We start from the raw sequence: 17,924 nt of genomic DNA on the forward strand, positions 1-17,924 counted from the left end.
ATTCCAATTCAGCAGTCTCTCGTTGGAGTCTGTTTTTGAAGTTTTTTGGTTGAAGAATTGCAACTTTTAGGTCTCATACTACATGAGGCCCTATAACCTGCATAGGCCTCGGAACTTCGACTTGGTTATTATACACATTGTAAGGAGAATGGTCACTTTAGATAAGCTATTACCAGCAGGAGAGTGGGTTTGTGTGTGTGGGGGGGGAGACCTGGATTTGTGCTAGAAATGGCCCAACTTGATTATCATACACATTGTAAGGAGAGTGATCACTTTAGATAAGCTATTACCAGCAGGAGAGTGGGGTGCGGGGAGGTATTTTTTCATGCTTTGTGTGTATAAAAAGATCTTCTACACTTTCCACAGTTTGCATCCGATGAAGTGAGCTGTAGCTCACGAAAGCTTATGCTCAAATAAATTGGTTAGTCTCTGAGGTGCCACAAGTACTCCTTTTCTTTTTGCGAATACAGACTAACACGGCTGTTACTCTGAAACTCGGAACTTCAGTAGCTGCTATATAACCACATTAAAGACTACAGCCATTTTTGTTTGTCTGTAAGAAATGCCCAGTGTATTATTCATAGAATCATAGCATCAAATCCTGATTCTAATACATGCATGACCCAGAGCCTGGTTGCAGCTGGGGAGAATTCAGGAAGAAATAGAATGCAAAGCCAAAGACACATGATTTTCAGCTCTGAAGTGAAGTTATCAGACAGGGAAAGGCTGGCAGCCCATGCTGGTGAAGAGTTTTCCTTCTCTATTGAGTGATAAAAGGGGAGGGATGATGACACAACATGCCTCCTACCCTCAAGTTAATATGTGTTTTAATTTTCTGAGGAACTATGGATTTGGTCCTCTCTTTCCTCCCATGGTTGCTCCATATATATTATTAGAGCCCCAAAGGTTCAGTAAAATCCATATTCCCTGCACTGAGATGGGGAACACAATCTGTGGAGAACCATTTGAGATGAAAGGGGCTAGGGACCTTACTTGCATGACAATTTGCACCCATACATAATATAGGACCAGAAAATAACACAATGACCACTTGGGACATCTTTTTCTGACACCCTGAATCTTATTTTTGTATTCCCACCAGTGCTGTATCTAACCTGCTCTTAGACCTCTACAGTGAGTGTGTTATCTGCCTCTCTTAGGCGTGCTTTTCACTAGCCATGTGTTCTTATTACTGTTAAGAAATTTTCCTAATAACAAGCCTAAAGATTTGAGTTGAAACAAGTGAAACCTTAAAACCAAAGGAATGAAAAAGGTTGGAAACAAGTTAAAGCTAGGAGTTTAATATGTGCGGTAGAAAGTTTTAGATAATTCTTCTATTAGCAATCATGGCTCATCATGGTATGAACTGAAGAATATTTTCATTTAAATGTAATACTTTAGCAACATCGATTGAATCAATGGAAAAAATCCTCTGAGTTTCTTACTTCTGCAGTTTAAAACAGAAGGTGTTATGGGTCCAAAAGATAAAAGCTTTTAATGATAATCTGCCAAAAATATTTTTAAAATACATATGTAAACCATTTTCAGATCATTAGGTCATCTGGTATGTTATATCTTTGAACTGTACTGTCTGTTCAATTTAGATTGTGAGACAACGTAAAGTGCCAAGCATACGGTCAGTACTCAAAAAATGGAATTGATTTTCAATCACAAAGTATATTTTAAAGACTTTCTATGCTGTCCTGTTCTTTTAATACTTATATCATGGTAATCTCAATGTTGCAACAGCTGCCCTTCTTTCAATGTCCTTTATTCAATTACAAATGTTAACAAACTTCCTCAGTAGCACTAGTAATTCTAGAGATCTTCAGACACCCTTTTCTAAACACATTAAAAACTCAACAACACACAAGCCCTAACTGCATTCATGGTCACACTTTTATGTATCGGAGTGCCTCGGTTCTCCCTTAAAATTCCAAGAGACAAGAAGAGAAGCAATGTATAATCTAATATTTTTAATTTTATATACAGGAATATAATGTATGACAACTTTGTACATGAAATACATACAGTATTTAAACATTAAAATCAACCAGATAAGAATTTACATTAGCAATGAAACAGACTCATGTGCAGCCCAGTTAATACTTAGTTTTAATCTGTATTTTAATGGGGCATGATTTTAATAGTTTACAATCATATAAACATTTAAAAAGAAACTTTATAAAATAATTTACAGAAATCCTACCATCTACATAAAGCGGAAGTGTTTGTGTGTGTTGTGTGTGTGAATAACAAGGCAGTTGAATGACTTGTCTCAGCCTTTTAAGTAATAAAATAATTTAGAAGCAGTTCATGCAATATGGAAGCAAAAGAATGGAAGTTCCTTCAAGGTTTCCTGCTACCTTGGACATCTACTGAGCATCAAATGTGGACCATTGAACACATGATAATACAACTGCCAGATGCTGTTAGAAAGCACCAGGCTCAGTCTCTCCAGACAATTACTTATGGTAAACATAAATATACAAGTTGATATTTTTCTACACAGTACAAATACAGGTCACAACTTCTCAGCTGTGAAAGTAGTCAATCTGTTTACTGAAAGTAGGATAATGTTCAGACTGGAGTTCCATATATTTCTATATACAAGGTCACTAACAGAACTTCCTTGTTTTCACCAGTTTGCTCTGATATTTGACTGAGTGTCCTCCATGCCCTATGACATAAACATCCAGCAAGTAGGACTTGCCAGGCTGCAGGCCTTTAATTGTCTCTGTGGTAACTGCTTTCTGTAGATTCTGGCTATGAAAATATTTACAGAGGACTTTTTCTGATTTCTTCCTTGTGTCTGGACCCAAGCACTGGTTCTGTTCTCTTTTCTTTTGCTCTTCACTATAATTGCCGTCCACTTCCTTTTTGTAGATGCAAAATTTGTTTCTTTCTTGTGTGCCTAGCCAGGCCACTGTGGCTGAAGAACATGTGCGAAGTTTATCGAAAGCTTTGATTCTTGTGTCTTCAGGAAGAGAAGGAAATGACTGCTTATTAGGTCTTGTAGTAGCTAAGATCTTCAACATGGAAGCACCTTTCTTACTTCCTTTCAGCCTAATTAGATATTTAGCTTTTGGTTTTCCTCTAAGTTGGAACTGACGGACCTCCTCAATATTTTGAGACAATACAAGTTTGCCATCTCTTCTAATTTGGATCTGAACAGCATCCAGGCATGAATGAACAAAGAAGGTGACTTTTTGGTGTGACGAAACAGGAGCAAACCGTAGAAATTTGGCCCCCTTTCTCTTGATAAACACATCTGTAACTTTCCCATCTTTCAGTTCAACTGTCTTCTGTTTGGCTTCCTCTTTAGTTCTGGCAAAGGTGCCAACGTAGGCAGTGCTCATATTTGTGTTAACATTTACTGCAAACATGTCAAAGTAGTACTGTGTATCAGGTTTCAGATCAGACACTGTGAAAATGTTCTTGTTCCCAATGCAAATCTTCTGCAGGTCAACTCTTGGCTTCCAAGACATTTGGCGACTAAGCTTTGATGATGATTTTAAGAAGCTACGTTCTTTGCCAGAATTGTTGTCTGAAGGGAAGCCAAAATGAGCAAAGTCGAAGAGGCTGAAATCCAGGCCTGGTTTTGGAGCCATCATGAAGGCATCATCAGAACTGAGCTTGGCTTCAACAGCACAGAGGCTTTTGAAGTTGTGTTCTTTATTGATGACTATGCAATACTGAATTGGCTGTTTCAGTAAAGATGCTGTAGGGCTTGGTTTCCACGCCAATGTGACGGTTGTGCGTCCAAGAGAGGTGACATCAACTCTTGGATCATAAGGTAATTCGGGATAAGGCTGGTCTGACTCTGGAGTTGTCGTGGCATATATTTTAAAATGTGTATCCTTCTCAGTTGACAGCAGTTCTAATTGGTACAAACCAGATGGGGAACTCGGAGAGACAAAATATTCAACATCATTGCCTTTGTAAGAGAACAGCTCTGTGCCTTCTTCATTAATAATCTGTTGTTTCTGCTGCTCAAGTGGTTCTGGTTCACCTAGAATATGAACATAGACAAATGTTTGTTAGAAAATGTGTCAATATATAACGATATAGGAAAATTAAACTCTAATAACTACTTGTAAGTAAAATGTCAGAGCCAGATGAAGCAGTTTCTGGAGCAGAGGATACTCCAATCATAAATAATGATCAGGCATAGATGAAATCAATCCACTTTTGAGCAAGTAGTACTTGAGTCTTATTACACAGTGAAACTAATTTAGAGATCCTATTATTTACAAGTACAACAGAAATTGTATGGTATGTGATAATTTTTGAAGACTGATTCACTTTGTATTTAAAGACAGGTATTTAGTATTTAATGCGTCTACAAAAGGTTCTGGAAACCAAAAATCACAGCCTTTCTCTATAGAACAGCTACCGCCTGGAGAGAAGCCCCATATGCAAGCTTCCCATATTATTACCCCACAACAGGTATGTTCTCAAAGGAACACCACTAGGGGTGAGAGGGAAGTGAGAGAACTCAAATCCATTTGGCACTGGTGAAACAGCTGATGGAATACTGTGTCCAGTTCTGGTGCCCACAATTCAGGAAGAATGTTGATAAACTGGAGAGAGTTCAGAGAAGAGCCACAAGAATGTAATAAAGTAATAGACTTAAGGAGTTCAGTCTATTTAGCTTAACAAAGAGATGGTTAAGGGGTGACTTGATTACAGTCTATAAGTGCCTATATGAGGAACAAATATTTGATAATGGGCTTTTCAGTCTAGCAGATAAAGTTGTAACACAATCCAATGGCTAGAAGTTGAAGCTAGACAATTTCAGACTGGAAATAAATCATCTTTAACAGTGACAGTAAGTAATCATTGGAACAATTTACCAAGAATTCTGGTAGATTCTCCATCACTAACCATTTTTAAATGAAGATTGGATGTTTTTCCAAAAGGTATGCTCTAGGAATAATTTGGGGGAACTTTTATGGCCAGTGCTACACAGGAGGTCAGGGTGAGTGTTCAGAATGATGCAGTTTGTTAACAAATGAAATCAATATGGTATCAATAAGCAAAGTTTTACTTTATCATATTTCCATATATAATGAGATGTTTTATTTTCAAATATGCATACTCCCTCCTTCTGCTCTCCATTAGATTCCCTGGTCGTTTCTCTGCTTAGATTTATAACATACTTTCTGATCTGTTTATTACTAGTTCTTTCTCTTGAAGCTCCCTTTAGATGAGACTAGTGTATCCCAATGTGTCAAACTCACCTGGAGGACTGACAGAGTCACCTTTTCCTTTACTTAACCCTAGGGGAGTGTATTGCTCTCTTTCACTCTCCATGTCACTAACTGTTGCCTGCCTTCTAAACTAATACAAGGTTGGGATTCATATTCAAACAGTAAGAGCTCAGACATCCTCTTAAATGTTACACACACCACACAACTGGGTGTATCACATCACTACTGATTTGGGCAGACTTGAATCAGGTAGAGATGAAAGTCTCCCATTATCAATTCTCTGACCCATAAAGTCCCAGAATTATAGTTTTCACTAGTTTATTACCTGAACCTTCTCCACTGGCCTCTTCTGGAAGTTCCTGCAGGCTCAGCTTCCATTCCAAAGGAGCATCACATGGTGTTACAGTAACTGCTAAGGGAGTGTTGTCTTCTTCAACCACAAAGAAATACCTATGAAAGATTAACAAAAGTATAACATTAATAAACTATAATGTCAAGAAATAGCAGTTGACATTAAATTTTCTGGACTGGTGTTCATGGGGTAACTGAGACAAGAAAGGTGTAAATGAGGACAAATATGATGTTACCTACCACTTAAGATGAAAGCTCTTTGAGGCAAAGACCATCTCTTTGTCATGTGCTTGTACGGGTCTAGCACAATGGGACCCTCTAGGCATATATAAAATCACACACACACACACCTGCCTCTTTCTTTCTGGCATATTAAAGTGCTTTTATTAACTGTTTGAGGTATACCAAATACCATGAAGTCCATGTAAACAGTTCTTGCTTTACCCCCAGAGTGAGTGAAAATACTTTGCACTTTCAAATGAACAATCAAATTTTGCTTTTATTTTATACTGCTTTTCATAGATATCATTACATAAGAAAAAAGGCAAACTGGAAAACACAAATCCTTGAAAAGCAATGTTTTCTGTTTTGTATATTATCAGCTCTAGGCTCTGATGGTTTTACATTACAACAATTTTTACTTGGAGGTGAAATCCAGCCCTCACTCAAGTCACTGACAAAACTCCTATAGATTTGATTTCACACTTGATGTGTTCCTTCAATGTCCTTTCAGACCAACTGAAAATTTATTTTCTCCATACTTAATTCAAAGCGGTGTGTCAAAATATCAAAAAGTATTCACTCAACCCTTTATTTGTGGTTGGTTAAATATTATGTATATTCCTGGACTTATTTGGGGTTTATTGGTTGGTTGGGTGGTTGGTTTTTTTGTTTTGTTTTTCAGTTGGATATGACTAGTTCTCTTCAATTTATCACATTGTTTGTTTAATCCATTCAGTACTGTAAAGTAAAATTAATACTCTGGTTTCCATAGATCAGAGAGAGAATTCCATTAGCGATCGTTGTTATTTTTTGTTTTATTTTTGGTGGGGCGATTGGGGTTGTTTTGTGTGTATTTGGGTCTCAGTAAAAGTATACGAAAATGGGGTGGTAGAAGACTCCCTACAGAATTGGTTTCCTTTTACTCCCCCCTGCCCGACTTGGTTTGTGGCTTCACTTCAGGAAAATTTTGTGGTTTGTGTGGCCTCTGGACTCCCACAGAAAGTGAAAATAAATTGAATGGGGTTGGGGTTCAGCCTGGGTCAGTGTGACCTACTGAGACTGAAACAGTTATATTTTGAGGCAAGAAGCGAATATTTGTATTTTTCATATTTGGATCTAAAAATCAATTCTAACAAATCCAAAACAAATATAAATATTAAGTTCCACATACAACCCTATACATTATACTAGTCAACATACCTTTTAGGTGTATCTCTGAACAGAAAGCTGCTAATTTCTGCTCCATCTGGTATTACTGATGAATCATGGAAAAATGCTTTGTCCCGTATCTGCATCTGGAAAAGTTCCTCATCTCTGGTAGGCAACTTCTGTGTCCTGGAGTAGAGCGGGAGCAGCAGCAAGAACACAAACCAATGGAGCAAGAGCATCCTACAGCAACGAAAGGGATTCATGTCTGATGAATTCTAAATGACAAGTACACAAGTAACTGCTACTTTTTGATACACAGTATTATTGTTTCATTTTAATTGTATGGCTTTATTATTATGCATATATATCTAATCAGAAAAGATGAGATTTTGATAAAGCAATATTTTTCTCATGACTTTGGGTCAGATTCTTAGGCTGTGTAAGCTGCCGTGTAAGCTGGTGTTGCACCTTACACCAATTTGTCCCAGCTGAGGACCTGGCCCTTTAGACCTACTGTGTTCTTAAGCAAATCATATTTAAAATAAATGGTACCAGAAGATGTAGATGTTTTCCAAAGCTGTAAAGAAAAGTATTTATTTTTAGCGAGGATACAAAGGGAAGGGTCTAGTCTATTCCTGATATGCACTTACAACACCAATGGCAGTAGTTACATATGTGCTTTATATTTCAGGGGAGCCTTCAGTTCACGTGGATAACTATACAAGCATTAGTAATATATATGGTAAGGAACACTCTGACAAGAGGGGCTGACTAAAAGTATCTACACAGAATTTTTTTCCATCTCCAACTTCTATGAAATTGAGCCCACCCACTGATTTCGAAATGAGTCCATTGTCTGGTATTTTTCTCTCTTTCTACTCGTTAACAGTGAGCAAAGCCTTCTACATATTTTTGTAGATCTATAATTTGACGTTTTGCCACAATGAAATATAACTTCCTGGACCTGGGAGCAAGCACTAACACATGGCAGATAGACGTTATGTCGACTTCACTTTCCTTAGATTTTGGTTGGACTCCCAGCAAGTACTGTCCTTGGACAAGTAAGTATTTCCAGTCAAATTACCCTTTATAAAAATAGTATAGTAGGAAAATATGAAATATTATCCCATATACATTCAAAGCACATTGATATTAGCATGCAATTCAGCTGTGCTTAATTCTTGGGCCTGATGGGAATTCCAAAACACAAAGGCAAAGAATCCTTTACAAATTAGGCACAATAATTCATCACACCAGACTTTCATTATTATGTCTACAACTAGGTCAGTAATGACTATCCCTAGATATACAGTGGGATAGAATTAAATTCTCCATCCAGTACAGTACATGATCTAATATGCAATAGATTTGGTACAGAAAAATAAAAAAAAAAGAACAGCCTGATTACAAGAAGAGTAGAGGGCATTTAAATTATATTTTGATAAAAGTTACAAAATTAGTTGAGAGATTTCTAGGCTGCTGCCTAAACCATGTGTATTTCAGTGAGTTTGGGAAACCAGTTTGTACTGTCATTTTTATTTTACTTTCCTTGCTATTACTAAGGCTATGTATATGCGTTTATAATATTCTTCTATTCTGCAGGGTGGGTTGATTATATCTTTATAACACACATTTTCTTCTTTAGATCAAATCTTACAAAGTTTTTTTACCCCTACTTGACCATTCTCTGAAAGTTTGTGTGAAATATCAAACCCATGGTTCCTTGAGAAGCAGCATGTGTCTTTTCAGTCATAAGAAACTGCTCTTCCCCTTCAACTTCTTTATGAAAATATAAACACCCAGCCCCAATGGGAGCACCAGCAAGCCTCCTCCTTCCCACTCCAGGGGATGGCCTACTGCAAGCTCCCAAAGAACAGCAGCAGCCAGCAAGGAGCTGAATGCAGGTCCCTGCCAGCCAGTGTACCCCCTTCTCTCTCACCCCCCATTCCCTGTTCTCTTCCATTGGACCCTCAGCAGAGACTACCAAAGACACAAGATCCCGAGGGTTCCCCCTCACTCCCTTCCACATTATGGAGCCCCAGCAGGGTCTCCGTCTTCTCTCTTCTGGGGGCCAGTCTACCAAAGGCTCCATTTCCCTCTGAAGAGTGGTAGCAGGCAACAGAGGAGGCAACTGCCAGCCTCTCTCATCTCCCTCCACACAGACCTTTGGTAGAACTTGCTTAGGGACATTGGGTCCCAACAGCTCTCTCCTTTCTACTCCCGCCACATGGAGCACAAGCAAGGCCTCATCCTCTTTTTGATCTTCACCTTCTCCAATGCTGCCCTGAGAACAGCTTCAGAGATCTTCTCTCTGGGATATAGTCAGCTCCCCTTTCATATACAGCAAGAACTACAGATTGCTTCAGTTCTCATAGAATCTGATACTATTCTTTTTCCCATTAAATTGCCACATCTACCTATAATATCATTGCCATTTAATTGCTCCTTCCATCCACATTGTTCTTTTAAACTTTCTACCTTCATGTACCCTCCTGTTCTTTGCATCTTCCTTTCCTCTTCCGTTCCCTGGGTTTCACTCCAACTCTCCTGCCTACCATCCTCTCCCACTCCTACATTCCAGTTCAACTCCTTACCCTTATCGCTGCACTTCCCCACAAGTGGAAGGCCTGGATAGAAGGGAAGTTAAGGGGAGGGAAAAAATATTATAGAATAAAACCCAAATTTATAAAAAGATCAGACACATCCAGATGCCTCCATAGCAAACCCAACCAATCCCATCATCATCTGATGAATTTTAGTCTTGTCATCCCTTGCAAATAAGTCCTCTACTCCTCATTGTGTTGTCTTCCCTCTGCATGTTCTTTTTCCCTAAAGCTAGGGCCAGAACACTCCACCACCCGTGGGAAAATCCATAGGAAAGAAACTTGAAGGAAAGAAAATGGAGTGAGGTTCATCTCACAGAGTTGCATATTCTTCCTTCAGAAGGACGGTTCATCTTGGTATGGTCTCAAGGCCCCTTTCAGAGCACCCGGAAAAAAGGTTAGAATCCACCAAAGCACGTTTAAGAAGCTGCACATTACTCTCACCACACCCTTTCTATGAAAAGCCGTCACTGTATTAGGCATGGTTATTTTTCAGCTGCACACTCTGGGTAGGTTGCCCCCTTATTTATTCTGTGATAGCCTCACAATAGTAACATGCCCTCACGATGGTGGGGTTCTGGGACCACAATTCCCTTGCAGAGCTTACAATACAGCGTATGTATCACTTGTAGTATTTTATAATGCATATTTTCTTCTTCTTCACAGATTTTTAATTGCATTGTTATTGTGCTGCAGTGTGCTAAGCACTTTGGTAGGTAAAAGACATGGGTGCTTTATTTAAGAAAATGTCATTACTGTTTACAGTTAAGGCTAAGATTTTTGTCACAGTTATTTTTAGTAAAAGTCAGGGACAGATCATGGGCAATAACCAAAAATTCATGGAAGTCTGTGACCTGTCCCTGACTTTAATTAAAAATAAGTATGAGAAAATAGGGAGGGAGGAAGGTCCAGCACCCACTGCTGCTGGGGCTCCAGGGTTCCCCACCCCATGGTGACTGAGAGCATGGGGTCCCCCCTGCCATCAGCAGCAGCTTGGAGCTGTGGGGTCTGCCCATGGTGGCTGGGAGCTGCGGGGTCCTTCACCTGCCACCCGCGCTGGCTGGGAGCTGCAGGATCCCCCTGCTGGCAGTAGCTTGGAGCTGTGGGAGTCTCTGCTGCACATGGCAGCTGGGAGCTGCAGGGAACCCCCACCCTCCGCGGTGGCGGCTCGGGGCTTCAGGGTCCCCCCTACCCCCCACAGCAGCTGGGAGTTGCAGAGGGCCCTGCCTGCTGACAGCTGCAGCCCTACTGCCCCGGGGCTGACGCGAAAATATCATGGAGGTTTCTGGAAGTCACAAATTCCATGACTTCCATGACCTCTGGGACAAAATCTTAGCCTTGTTTATAGACAAATCATGATTCAGTCTCTCCAAAATTTGTCAACTTTCATCCTAACTTGCTCCTATTTTCTTGAATTCAGATTGAATCATTTATACTTATCAGCAAAGCTAATGACATTTGACACATTGGAAGCAAAGATCGTGAATCAAAATATTTGCAGACTCGAATCACCAAAGTCAGCAGAAAACTCCTTCCTTATATCATGTAGGATGAGTTCTGGGTGTAACGAAACACTTTGTTTATTGATGTTTCAAGTACTATCCTCAGCCAATGGGGAGAAGAATTCTGACTTAACCAGAACAATTTCAGCAGATGATGGTAAGGTAAGAAATGCTGACAGTTTCTGAATACAGCGTCCTCTAAATGAACCCCCTGATATCCCAATACTGTATATTCTCAGTGTCAGCTCCAATGCAATTTAACCTTTATTAAAATAAACTACTTTTGATTATAGGATTAGCTAGACTAAGCTTCACTTCTTAAATTATTTCACCAGATAATCCACTTTGAAGACCTTTGTGGATGGGTTGTCAACATTAACAACTAGAGAGGTAGAAAAGATCCAGTTTTACCTTCATTTTCTGTATCTAATTATCAAAGTATTCCTTGGATTAAAAACAACACTACAGATATGTTGGGTTCAGTTGTGTAGTGCTTATTCAGTCATGACACCTAATGAAGTCAATGGGAATTTTACCTGAGTGAGGAAGACAGCACTGGCCTGCTCCATATCTTTTAGAATTGTAAATAAAAAATGAATTCCCTTGCCTTGATACTTAAAGGTGAGTAGTGATTTTAGGTACCTTCATTTTCAAATACCCAACCGGAGGTACTTTAAAGGGGATTAATTTTCATGGACAACACTTTCTGAAACAGGACCCAGAAAAATGGAGGCATTCAAAATCACCATTTGGTTTGAAAATTTAAGCCACTAGTTTTGCACAATCCTTTCACACTAAACCTAATTAACAGAATTTTCTACAACAGAGCAGTTACATAGGCTGAGTTACACCATGTACAGATTACTCACACAACATATGCATTGTGACAGTAAATCCTTCTAATTTTATCCCCTTTTAACTACATTTTTGGTCAGATTCATCACTGGCATAATGTAGGTGAAACTCCATTGATTTTGATGACATCTCTCTTAAAATTCATTTACTGCTTGAGAGTGCATAATTATTGCCAAACCACCTCACCCCCACTTCTTGGAAACATTCAACCAAGAATGTTTTTATTTGTTCTGTGTAACCAGGTCAGAGTCTGGTTTATTTTTAGAACACATGTACAAGAAGAGGCCTAAACTTTGCTACTCTGAAACCGTACAACTATCTGAAATATGTTGTGTGACTTCTTGTTCTCCTGGCTGTGCCACCTCCTAAATACCTTTTAATCCCTTTTCTGCAGGTTTATCTTGGTTACTTTTTGGTTAGTTGGTTTTTAAAGCAAGAGTCAATATTTTATTGATATATTCCTGATGACTGGAAGGATTTGCGTGTTGTTTATCACTGATTTTAAGCAAAAGCTAGAGTAGACAATCCTAAGTAAAATAATAAACACAGTTTTCCTTCTCTAGGATTGCAAAAGTGCCCTCTAATGGCCCATCTTTACCTCTCTTCTCCCCACCCTCCTCCCCAGCTCTCTCTCCAACTGAGAGCCTGAATCTGGATGTGAATGTGATGCTTGGTTGCCTCTGTGACTCTGATCTCTAATTCTGGATATTTAGAACTGGAAGACAGGAGATTAGGATACATGGCTTGTGCTGCTGATCCTCAGCAGGGCAAATGCTGACGTGGTGTTTTCCGCTAACTTCAAAAAAGAAAGGGGACCACTTGTCACTCTTACAATGCCATAACTCCAATCTTCCTAATTTACAAAGCAAAGAAGAAAAATATTGAGAAGCAAGCACAAGTAGCTCACTGAAGGACAAGAAAAAGAAGTCACCATTTGAATGACAGAGACAGATATACAGAAAGAACACACAGGCTAAAAAGAGCACTACCGCTGAAAAAATTAACAGCTTTTAAAAAGTTTGAATATTCACTCTTTCTAATAGAAATACAACACCTGGCTACACAGTGTAATGGGCTAAATGAATATGCTTCTAAACAGTTATCTAAATTTACCAACAGATGCATACTATTAATTTGTGAATTCAACATAGCAAACAAAACAGCTTACAGGCCACAATGGCAGGCACCTTTTGATGGATAGACAGATAGAATACTGTTCCTTCAAAAATACCATAATACATGAATATTGTATGACACATTGTGTATTATTATGAACAAAAACACACACACATGAAAATTATATAGGTTAAACCTGATCATCTAGTTTGTGATTATCCATAACTCATGTCTGTCTCCTGAATGCAAAATTCATACACAAACAATCTCATTTATCCAAAACTCCAATTACATAAATATTTTGGATGGTCTTCAAAACATTTATATAATTGCAATTTACCTATATATTTAGGGCTCAAAAAGTGAATACAAACATCTGGATAATTTGTATTTTTAAAGTAGAGCGGGAAGGGAAGAATGATGGGAGAAATCAGTCTCTATGTTTGGATCTGGATTAGATTTAGGTTTGTTTAGCCTGTGTTTTGAATTTGTGTTTGAGGCCAAACTAGATTAGAGTTTAGGTCCAACAGCAACAAAACCATACAAGATATTCTCACAAAATATTGAGCCAAAATGGTAGTATTCTTGCAGGATCAGCAGGTAGTAAGAAATGTCTACATGTTGGGCTGCATCTGAACCAAATCCAAAAATAGACTCCACCTGGTTTTGGTCAAACCTGGAAACAAAACCTTAGGGGTAGTAGTTTCCAGTATATGGAGACTTCTCCCAAAATTCAGGGTGCATGTTTCATATTTTAGCTTCCAGCTTGAGCCCATCCAGCTTTCAGGTCTATGGAATTTCTTTTGTGAAAGCCAGGGGTTATCCCTAAATTAGTTATAGCATCACATTGTCTTTCCTGACAACACACATACTGATTTAGATTAGAGCTGGTTGAAGAAAGGAACACATTTTGCACTGTAATTTGTGAACAAATTGTCCCTTTTTTCATCTAAACATTTTGAATTTCAAACATTTTCAGACAGATCTAAACTACATGCTTATTTGCAAATAAAACATCATTCACTGAGCAGAATGAATAAAAAAAAAAACTTATTAAAACTCACTAATCTACCGAGGATGGTAAGAGATGTAATATTAATTATATTATCCTTAGCATTCTGGATTTTCACAAGTCTCTTATGAAACTTGCTTGCTTGTGATTCCATTTTGCTTTGCTGTTTATGGTCAGAGCAAAGGTGAAAATAAATACTTTTAAAAAGATTTCCTTGCACATCTACTGCATACACACACAGGTCTGTATATAGACAAATATACACACTATTCTCCTACAAGATAGCACGAATATTAGATTGACCAATAGAGATTTGCCAAACAAATTGCATTGATCATAAATTGTAATACACAAATTATTCACAAAACCATCATCAAATGCCTTATCTATGGAAAATATTTCCTTTATTCCCCAACTGTCTGCAGGTCACAGAGTCCTGTAAGAGATTTACAATAACAAAAAAGGATCTGGGTTTACTTGAAGCAAATGCATCTGGAATAAATAAAACCTAATGTTTAATTACAAGGAGTGGAAAGTGCATGATTGTAATTTAGTGAGGATAATTTCAAGGCACAGACTGCCACAGAGGTTCCTGTGTTGTGTTTCTTTTCTTTTTATTGTATGAATGGTTAACTTTTTTTTAATCTATGTCCTATTTTTAAAATTGAGGGCATTCATTTTTCCTTTGTGTTAACCATGCCACGTCTGACAATAAATCTGTAGAATCAGATTTAACTGTGAAGAGAACGTAGCCTTGGAAAATAGAAGGACATGCTATGTCTGCTCTGACTTATTATAGGAACGCTAGTGTTAAGGTTTTCAAGCTTTTCCATTATAAACCCCTATTTTTCAGGGTTTTATAACTCATCTGCAAAAAATTTCTCAGAGAACAATACAAAGTCTCAGCTACAGAGCATTTTTTTAAAATTATTTATCAGATTTGGTTGAAATGTATTTGGCTATTAGTATATAAGGGGGGAAAATGGACAGTTTGTATTTTCAAATTACTTGAGGAAGGGTTACTTGTTTCTCCAGCAAGTATCTGTCTTTTTTTAAAGTTGAACTTTGCATATTTAGGTCTGATCCTCCTAGTGCTCAGGGTCTTGTGAAAGGTGCTCAGCAAACACCCTCTCCCTCCTCCCCCCGCACTCCATTCACATGGACTATTGAAGAAAGTGCTCGGCACCTTTCAGAATCTGTCCCTTTGTTCAGAAGTATCGATTAGAAAGAGAAACAAAGGAAACCAGCTATGAGGGCATGCACACTATTTACTTTTCTCAGAAGATTTTTCATGCACATAGTGAGTGTGCTTGTGCAGCACAGTGTCCAGATTAACAGCCGATCTTTCATTGGTGTGATAGACTATAACTGTGGGGGAAAGAGCATTTATGCACTATTGTTTCCATAATCCGTGGTTTAAAACTCCCTAAATCCAGACTGACAAAATGGACTATAATGGCCCCTTTGAAGCTTTTAGGGTCCATCATGTCAACCATCTGTGGATTAAGAAACCTTCTCTGGCAGTTCAAATTTAAACCTTGTTTTTCTTTTGCTGTAAGTGTTGTTTTAACAAAGGGAATCACAGTAGCATACAAAATAAAAATCTGTGGAAAAATAAAAATACAATAAAGGTCAGGTTTATATTTTCAATTGATTGAACACCACTAGAGACTTGAATTGCAACAAATGAGGTATGTTACCTGCAAAGTGATGAGATTTTGTTATAGTAATATTCAGGAAATGTCTCAGTGTAGGCATGGTGAAAAGAAAAATAAAAATACTCATGGAAATATAGAACCGAAAATATCAAACGTTATAAGGAGTATTTTGTTTTCTAAATGAAGGTTTATATTTCCACTTTTCATGTGATTACAATAGCTTATGACTGCTGTGGAGTTGCCATTCTGGAGCAGACCACTGGTCCAGCTAGTCTGATGCTACAGAGAGAGATGAACCCGCACATTTCGGCCTCTACATACTGCCATCAAAAGCGAAAGGCTAGAGCTCTGGGAAGGTAAATTGTGAGGAAAGACATCACACACACACACACACACACACACACACACACACACTTCCTGATTCTCCTCTCATTCACACTAATTTTACAGTGGTGTGACTCAGTGGAGTCACTTCTGGTTTACACTGGTGAAAGTGAAAGGAGAATCTGGCCTCCTGTTTAGCAATAATCCCTTTGCAAACCCACACAGCACTGCAATTATGAATTGGCTTTTTTGTATAGCTTTCTGTGGAGAGAATCTAATTCCCTGGAGGAATTAGAGCACCTCTTGAGAGTTGTGTTTCATGTCACTGTAGCAAAAATGATGAGCACCTGCTCATTGCTAGTCTCCAATGCAGCCTAGGATTTCACTTTGCAGACTAGATAAAAGTTGGTCCAACTGTTACCATCATATTCACTCACCCTGCGAAAACCTTACAAAAGTTTTCAACATCTTTTTAAAACAATTAAAATAAAATCAAAGTTCATTACCTCCCCTGACCTCCTTCATTACCTCCCTCTTCCATGTCAAATACTGATCTCACAATGCTTCTTAGAGGTCTGATCCAAAGCCCATTGAAGTTAATGGGGGTCTTTCCATTGACTTAAATGGGCTTTGGATCAAACCCTAAACTACTTATGTATTATGGGAGTAAGCTAACTAGATAATAAAATACTGCTGCTACATTTCTACATCACATCCTTCATTGGAAGATCTCAAGGTGTTTTACTAAGGGGAGGAAATATTATCCCCATTATACAGATAGGCAAACTGGGGCACACAGTATAGAAACTTGGCCAAGGACACATTGCACATCAGGAATAGAATCTAAGTCTTCTGGCACCCAATCCTTTTCTGTAATCATTAGATATTACTGTTCCCTAGCCCAAGTTAGTTAGACCTTAAGCATTACTTTAGCACAGTTTATGTTACTCTCTAGATAGATTTTTCAGCAACAGTAATAACAGGTTAGAGCTATGGATACATGATTACAAGTTACAAATAGCACAAATATTATTGTTTTTAGTACCAAGTTTGTCACTATTATTATAGAAGCACAGATATGGGCAGTTCTGAATGATGATGGGACCAAATGCCTTTGCAGAAAACCTGGACTGTCAATGGTGACTATGTTTAGAATGGTCTGAAGTTAGAGTGAAAAGCCAAACAGAGATTTGGGGGAGTTAACAGGACCGACACTTCTTGTTGGATGCCATTATCAGTCTTTTGGGATTTGTGACTGGAGGTAAGAGGGATCTTCAGAAAGTGCTCCACATAAAGAAACAAACAACAACCTGTGTAAACTAGCAACTATAGTTACTTGAACCATGTTTAGTAGCCTTGGAGCACTTGCTTGCTGAGCCTTGGCAGCTGCCAGCAGCTGAGGAGGTTGTTTATAGAAGAGGGAGAAAATAAAAGGACTGAGTACCACAGGGAGTTATGAGAGAGAGAGAGAGAGAGAGCGCGCACTGAAGCACTGAGAGTGACTCCAGGTTAACTCTAACAAATGTATTTGGGCATAAGCTTTCGTGAGCTACAGCTCACTTCGTCGGATGCATGCAGTGGAAAATACAGTAGGAAGATATATATACACAGAGAACATGAAAAAATGGGTGTTGCCATACCAATTGTAACCAGACCAATTAATTAAGGTGGGCTATTATCAGCAGGAGAAAACCCCCCCACCTTTTGTAGTGATAATCAGGATGGCCCATTCCAAACAGTTGACAAGAAGGTGGGAGTAACAGTGGGGGGGGGGAGGAATGAGCATGGGCAAATTGTTTTTACTTTGTGTAATGCCCCATCCATTCCCAGTCTTTATTCAAGCCTAATTTAATGGTGTCCAGTTTGCAAATCAATTCCAATTCTGCAGTTTCTTGTTGGAGTCTGTTTTTGAAGTTTTT

At 38.6% G+C, this 17,924-nt stretch overlaps 1 protein-coding gene across 1 annotated transcript; it reads right to left on the reverse strand.

The window, feature by feature from the left end:
- Positions 1-2,618: 2,618 nt before the first annotated feature.
- On the reverse strand, positions 2,619-7,174 carry NDNF (neuron derived neurotrophic factor). Its single transcript, XM_077814425.1, has 3 exons — positions 6,987-7,174; positions 5,539-5,663; positions 2,619-4,012 (listed from the first exon to the last, which is right to left on the reverse strand). The coding sequence occupies exons 1-3, from the start codon at positions 7,172-7,174 to the stop codon at positions 2,619-2,621; spliced, it is 1,707 nt and encodes a 568-aa protein (XP_077670551.1).
- Positions 7,175-17,924: the final 10,750 nt, after the last annotated feature.

This window comes from Eretmochelys imbricata, chromosome 4, assembly GCF_965152235.1.
Source record: "Eretmochelys imbricata isolate rEreImb1 chromosome 4, rEreImb1.hap1, whole genome shotgun sequence".
Lineage (NCBI taxonomy): Eukaryota > Metazoa > Chordata > Testudines > Cheloniidae > Eretmochelys > Eretmochelys imbricata.

Coding starts and splice junctions, on each gene's coding strand:
- NDNF (XM_077814425.1), bottom strand. CDS start 7,174: ATGCTCTTGCTCCATTGGTTTGTGTTCTTGCTGCTGCTCCCGCTCTAC. Junction 5,664..6,986: donor TTCAGAGATACACCTAAAAG/GTATGTTGACTA, acceptor AATCTTTCATAG/GTATTTCTTTGTGGTTGAAG. Junction 4,013..5,538: donor GGCCAGTGGAGAAGGTTCAG/GTAATAAACTAG, acceptor TTCATATTCTAG/GTGAACCAGAACCACTTGAG.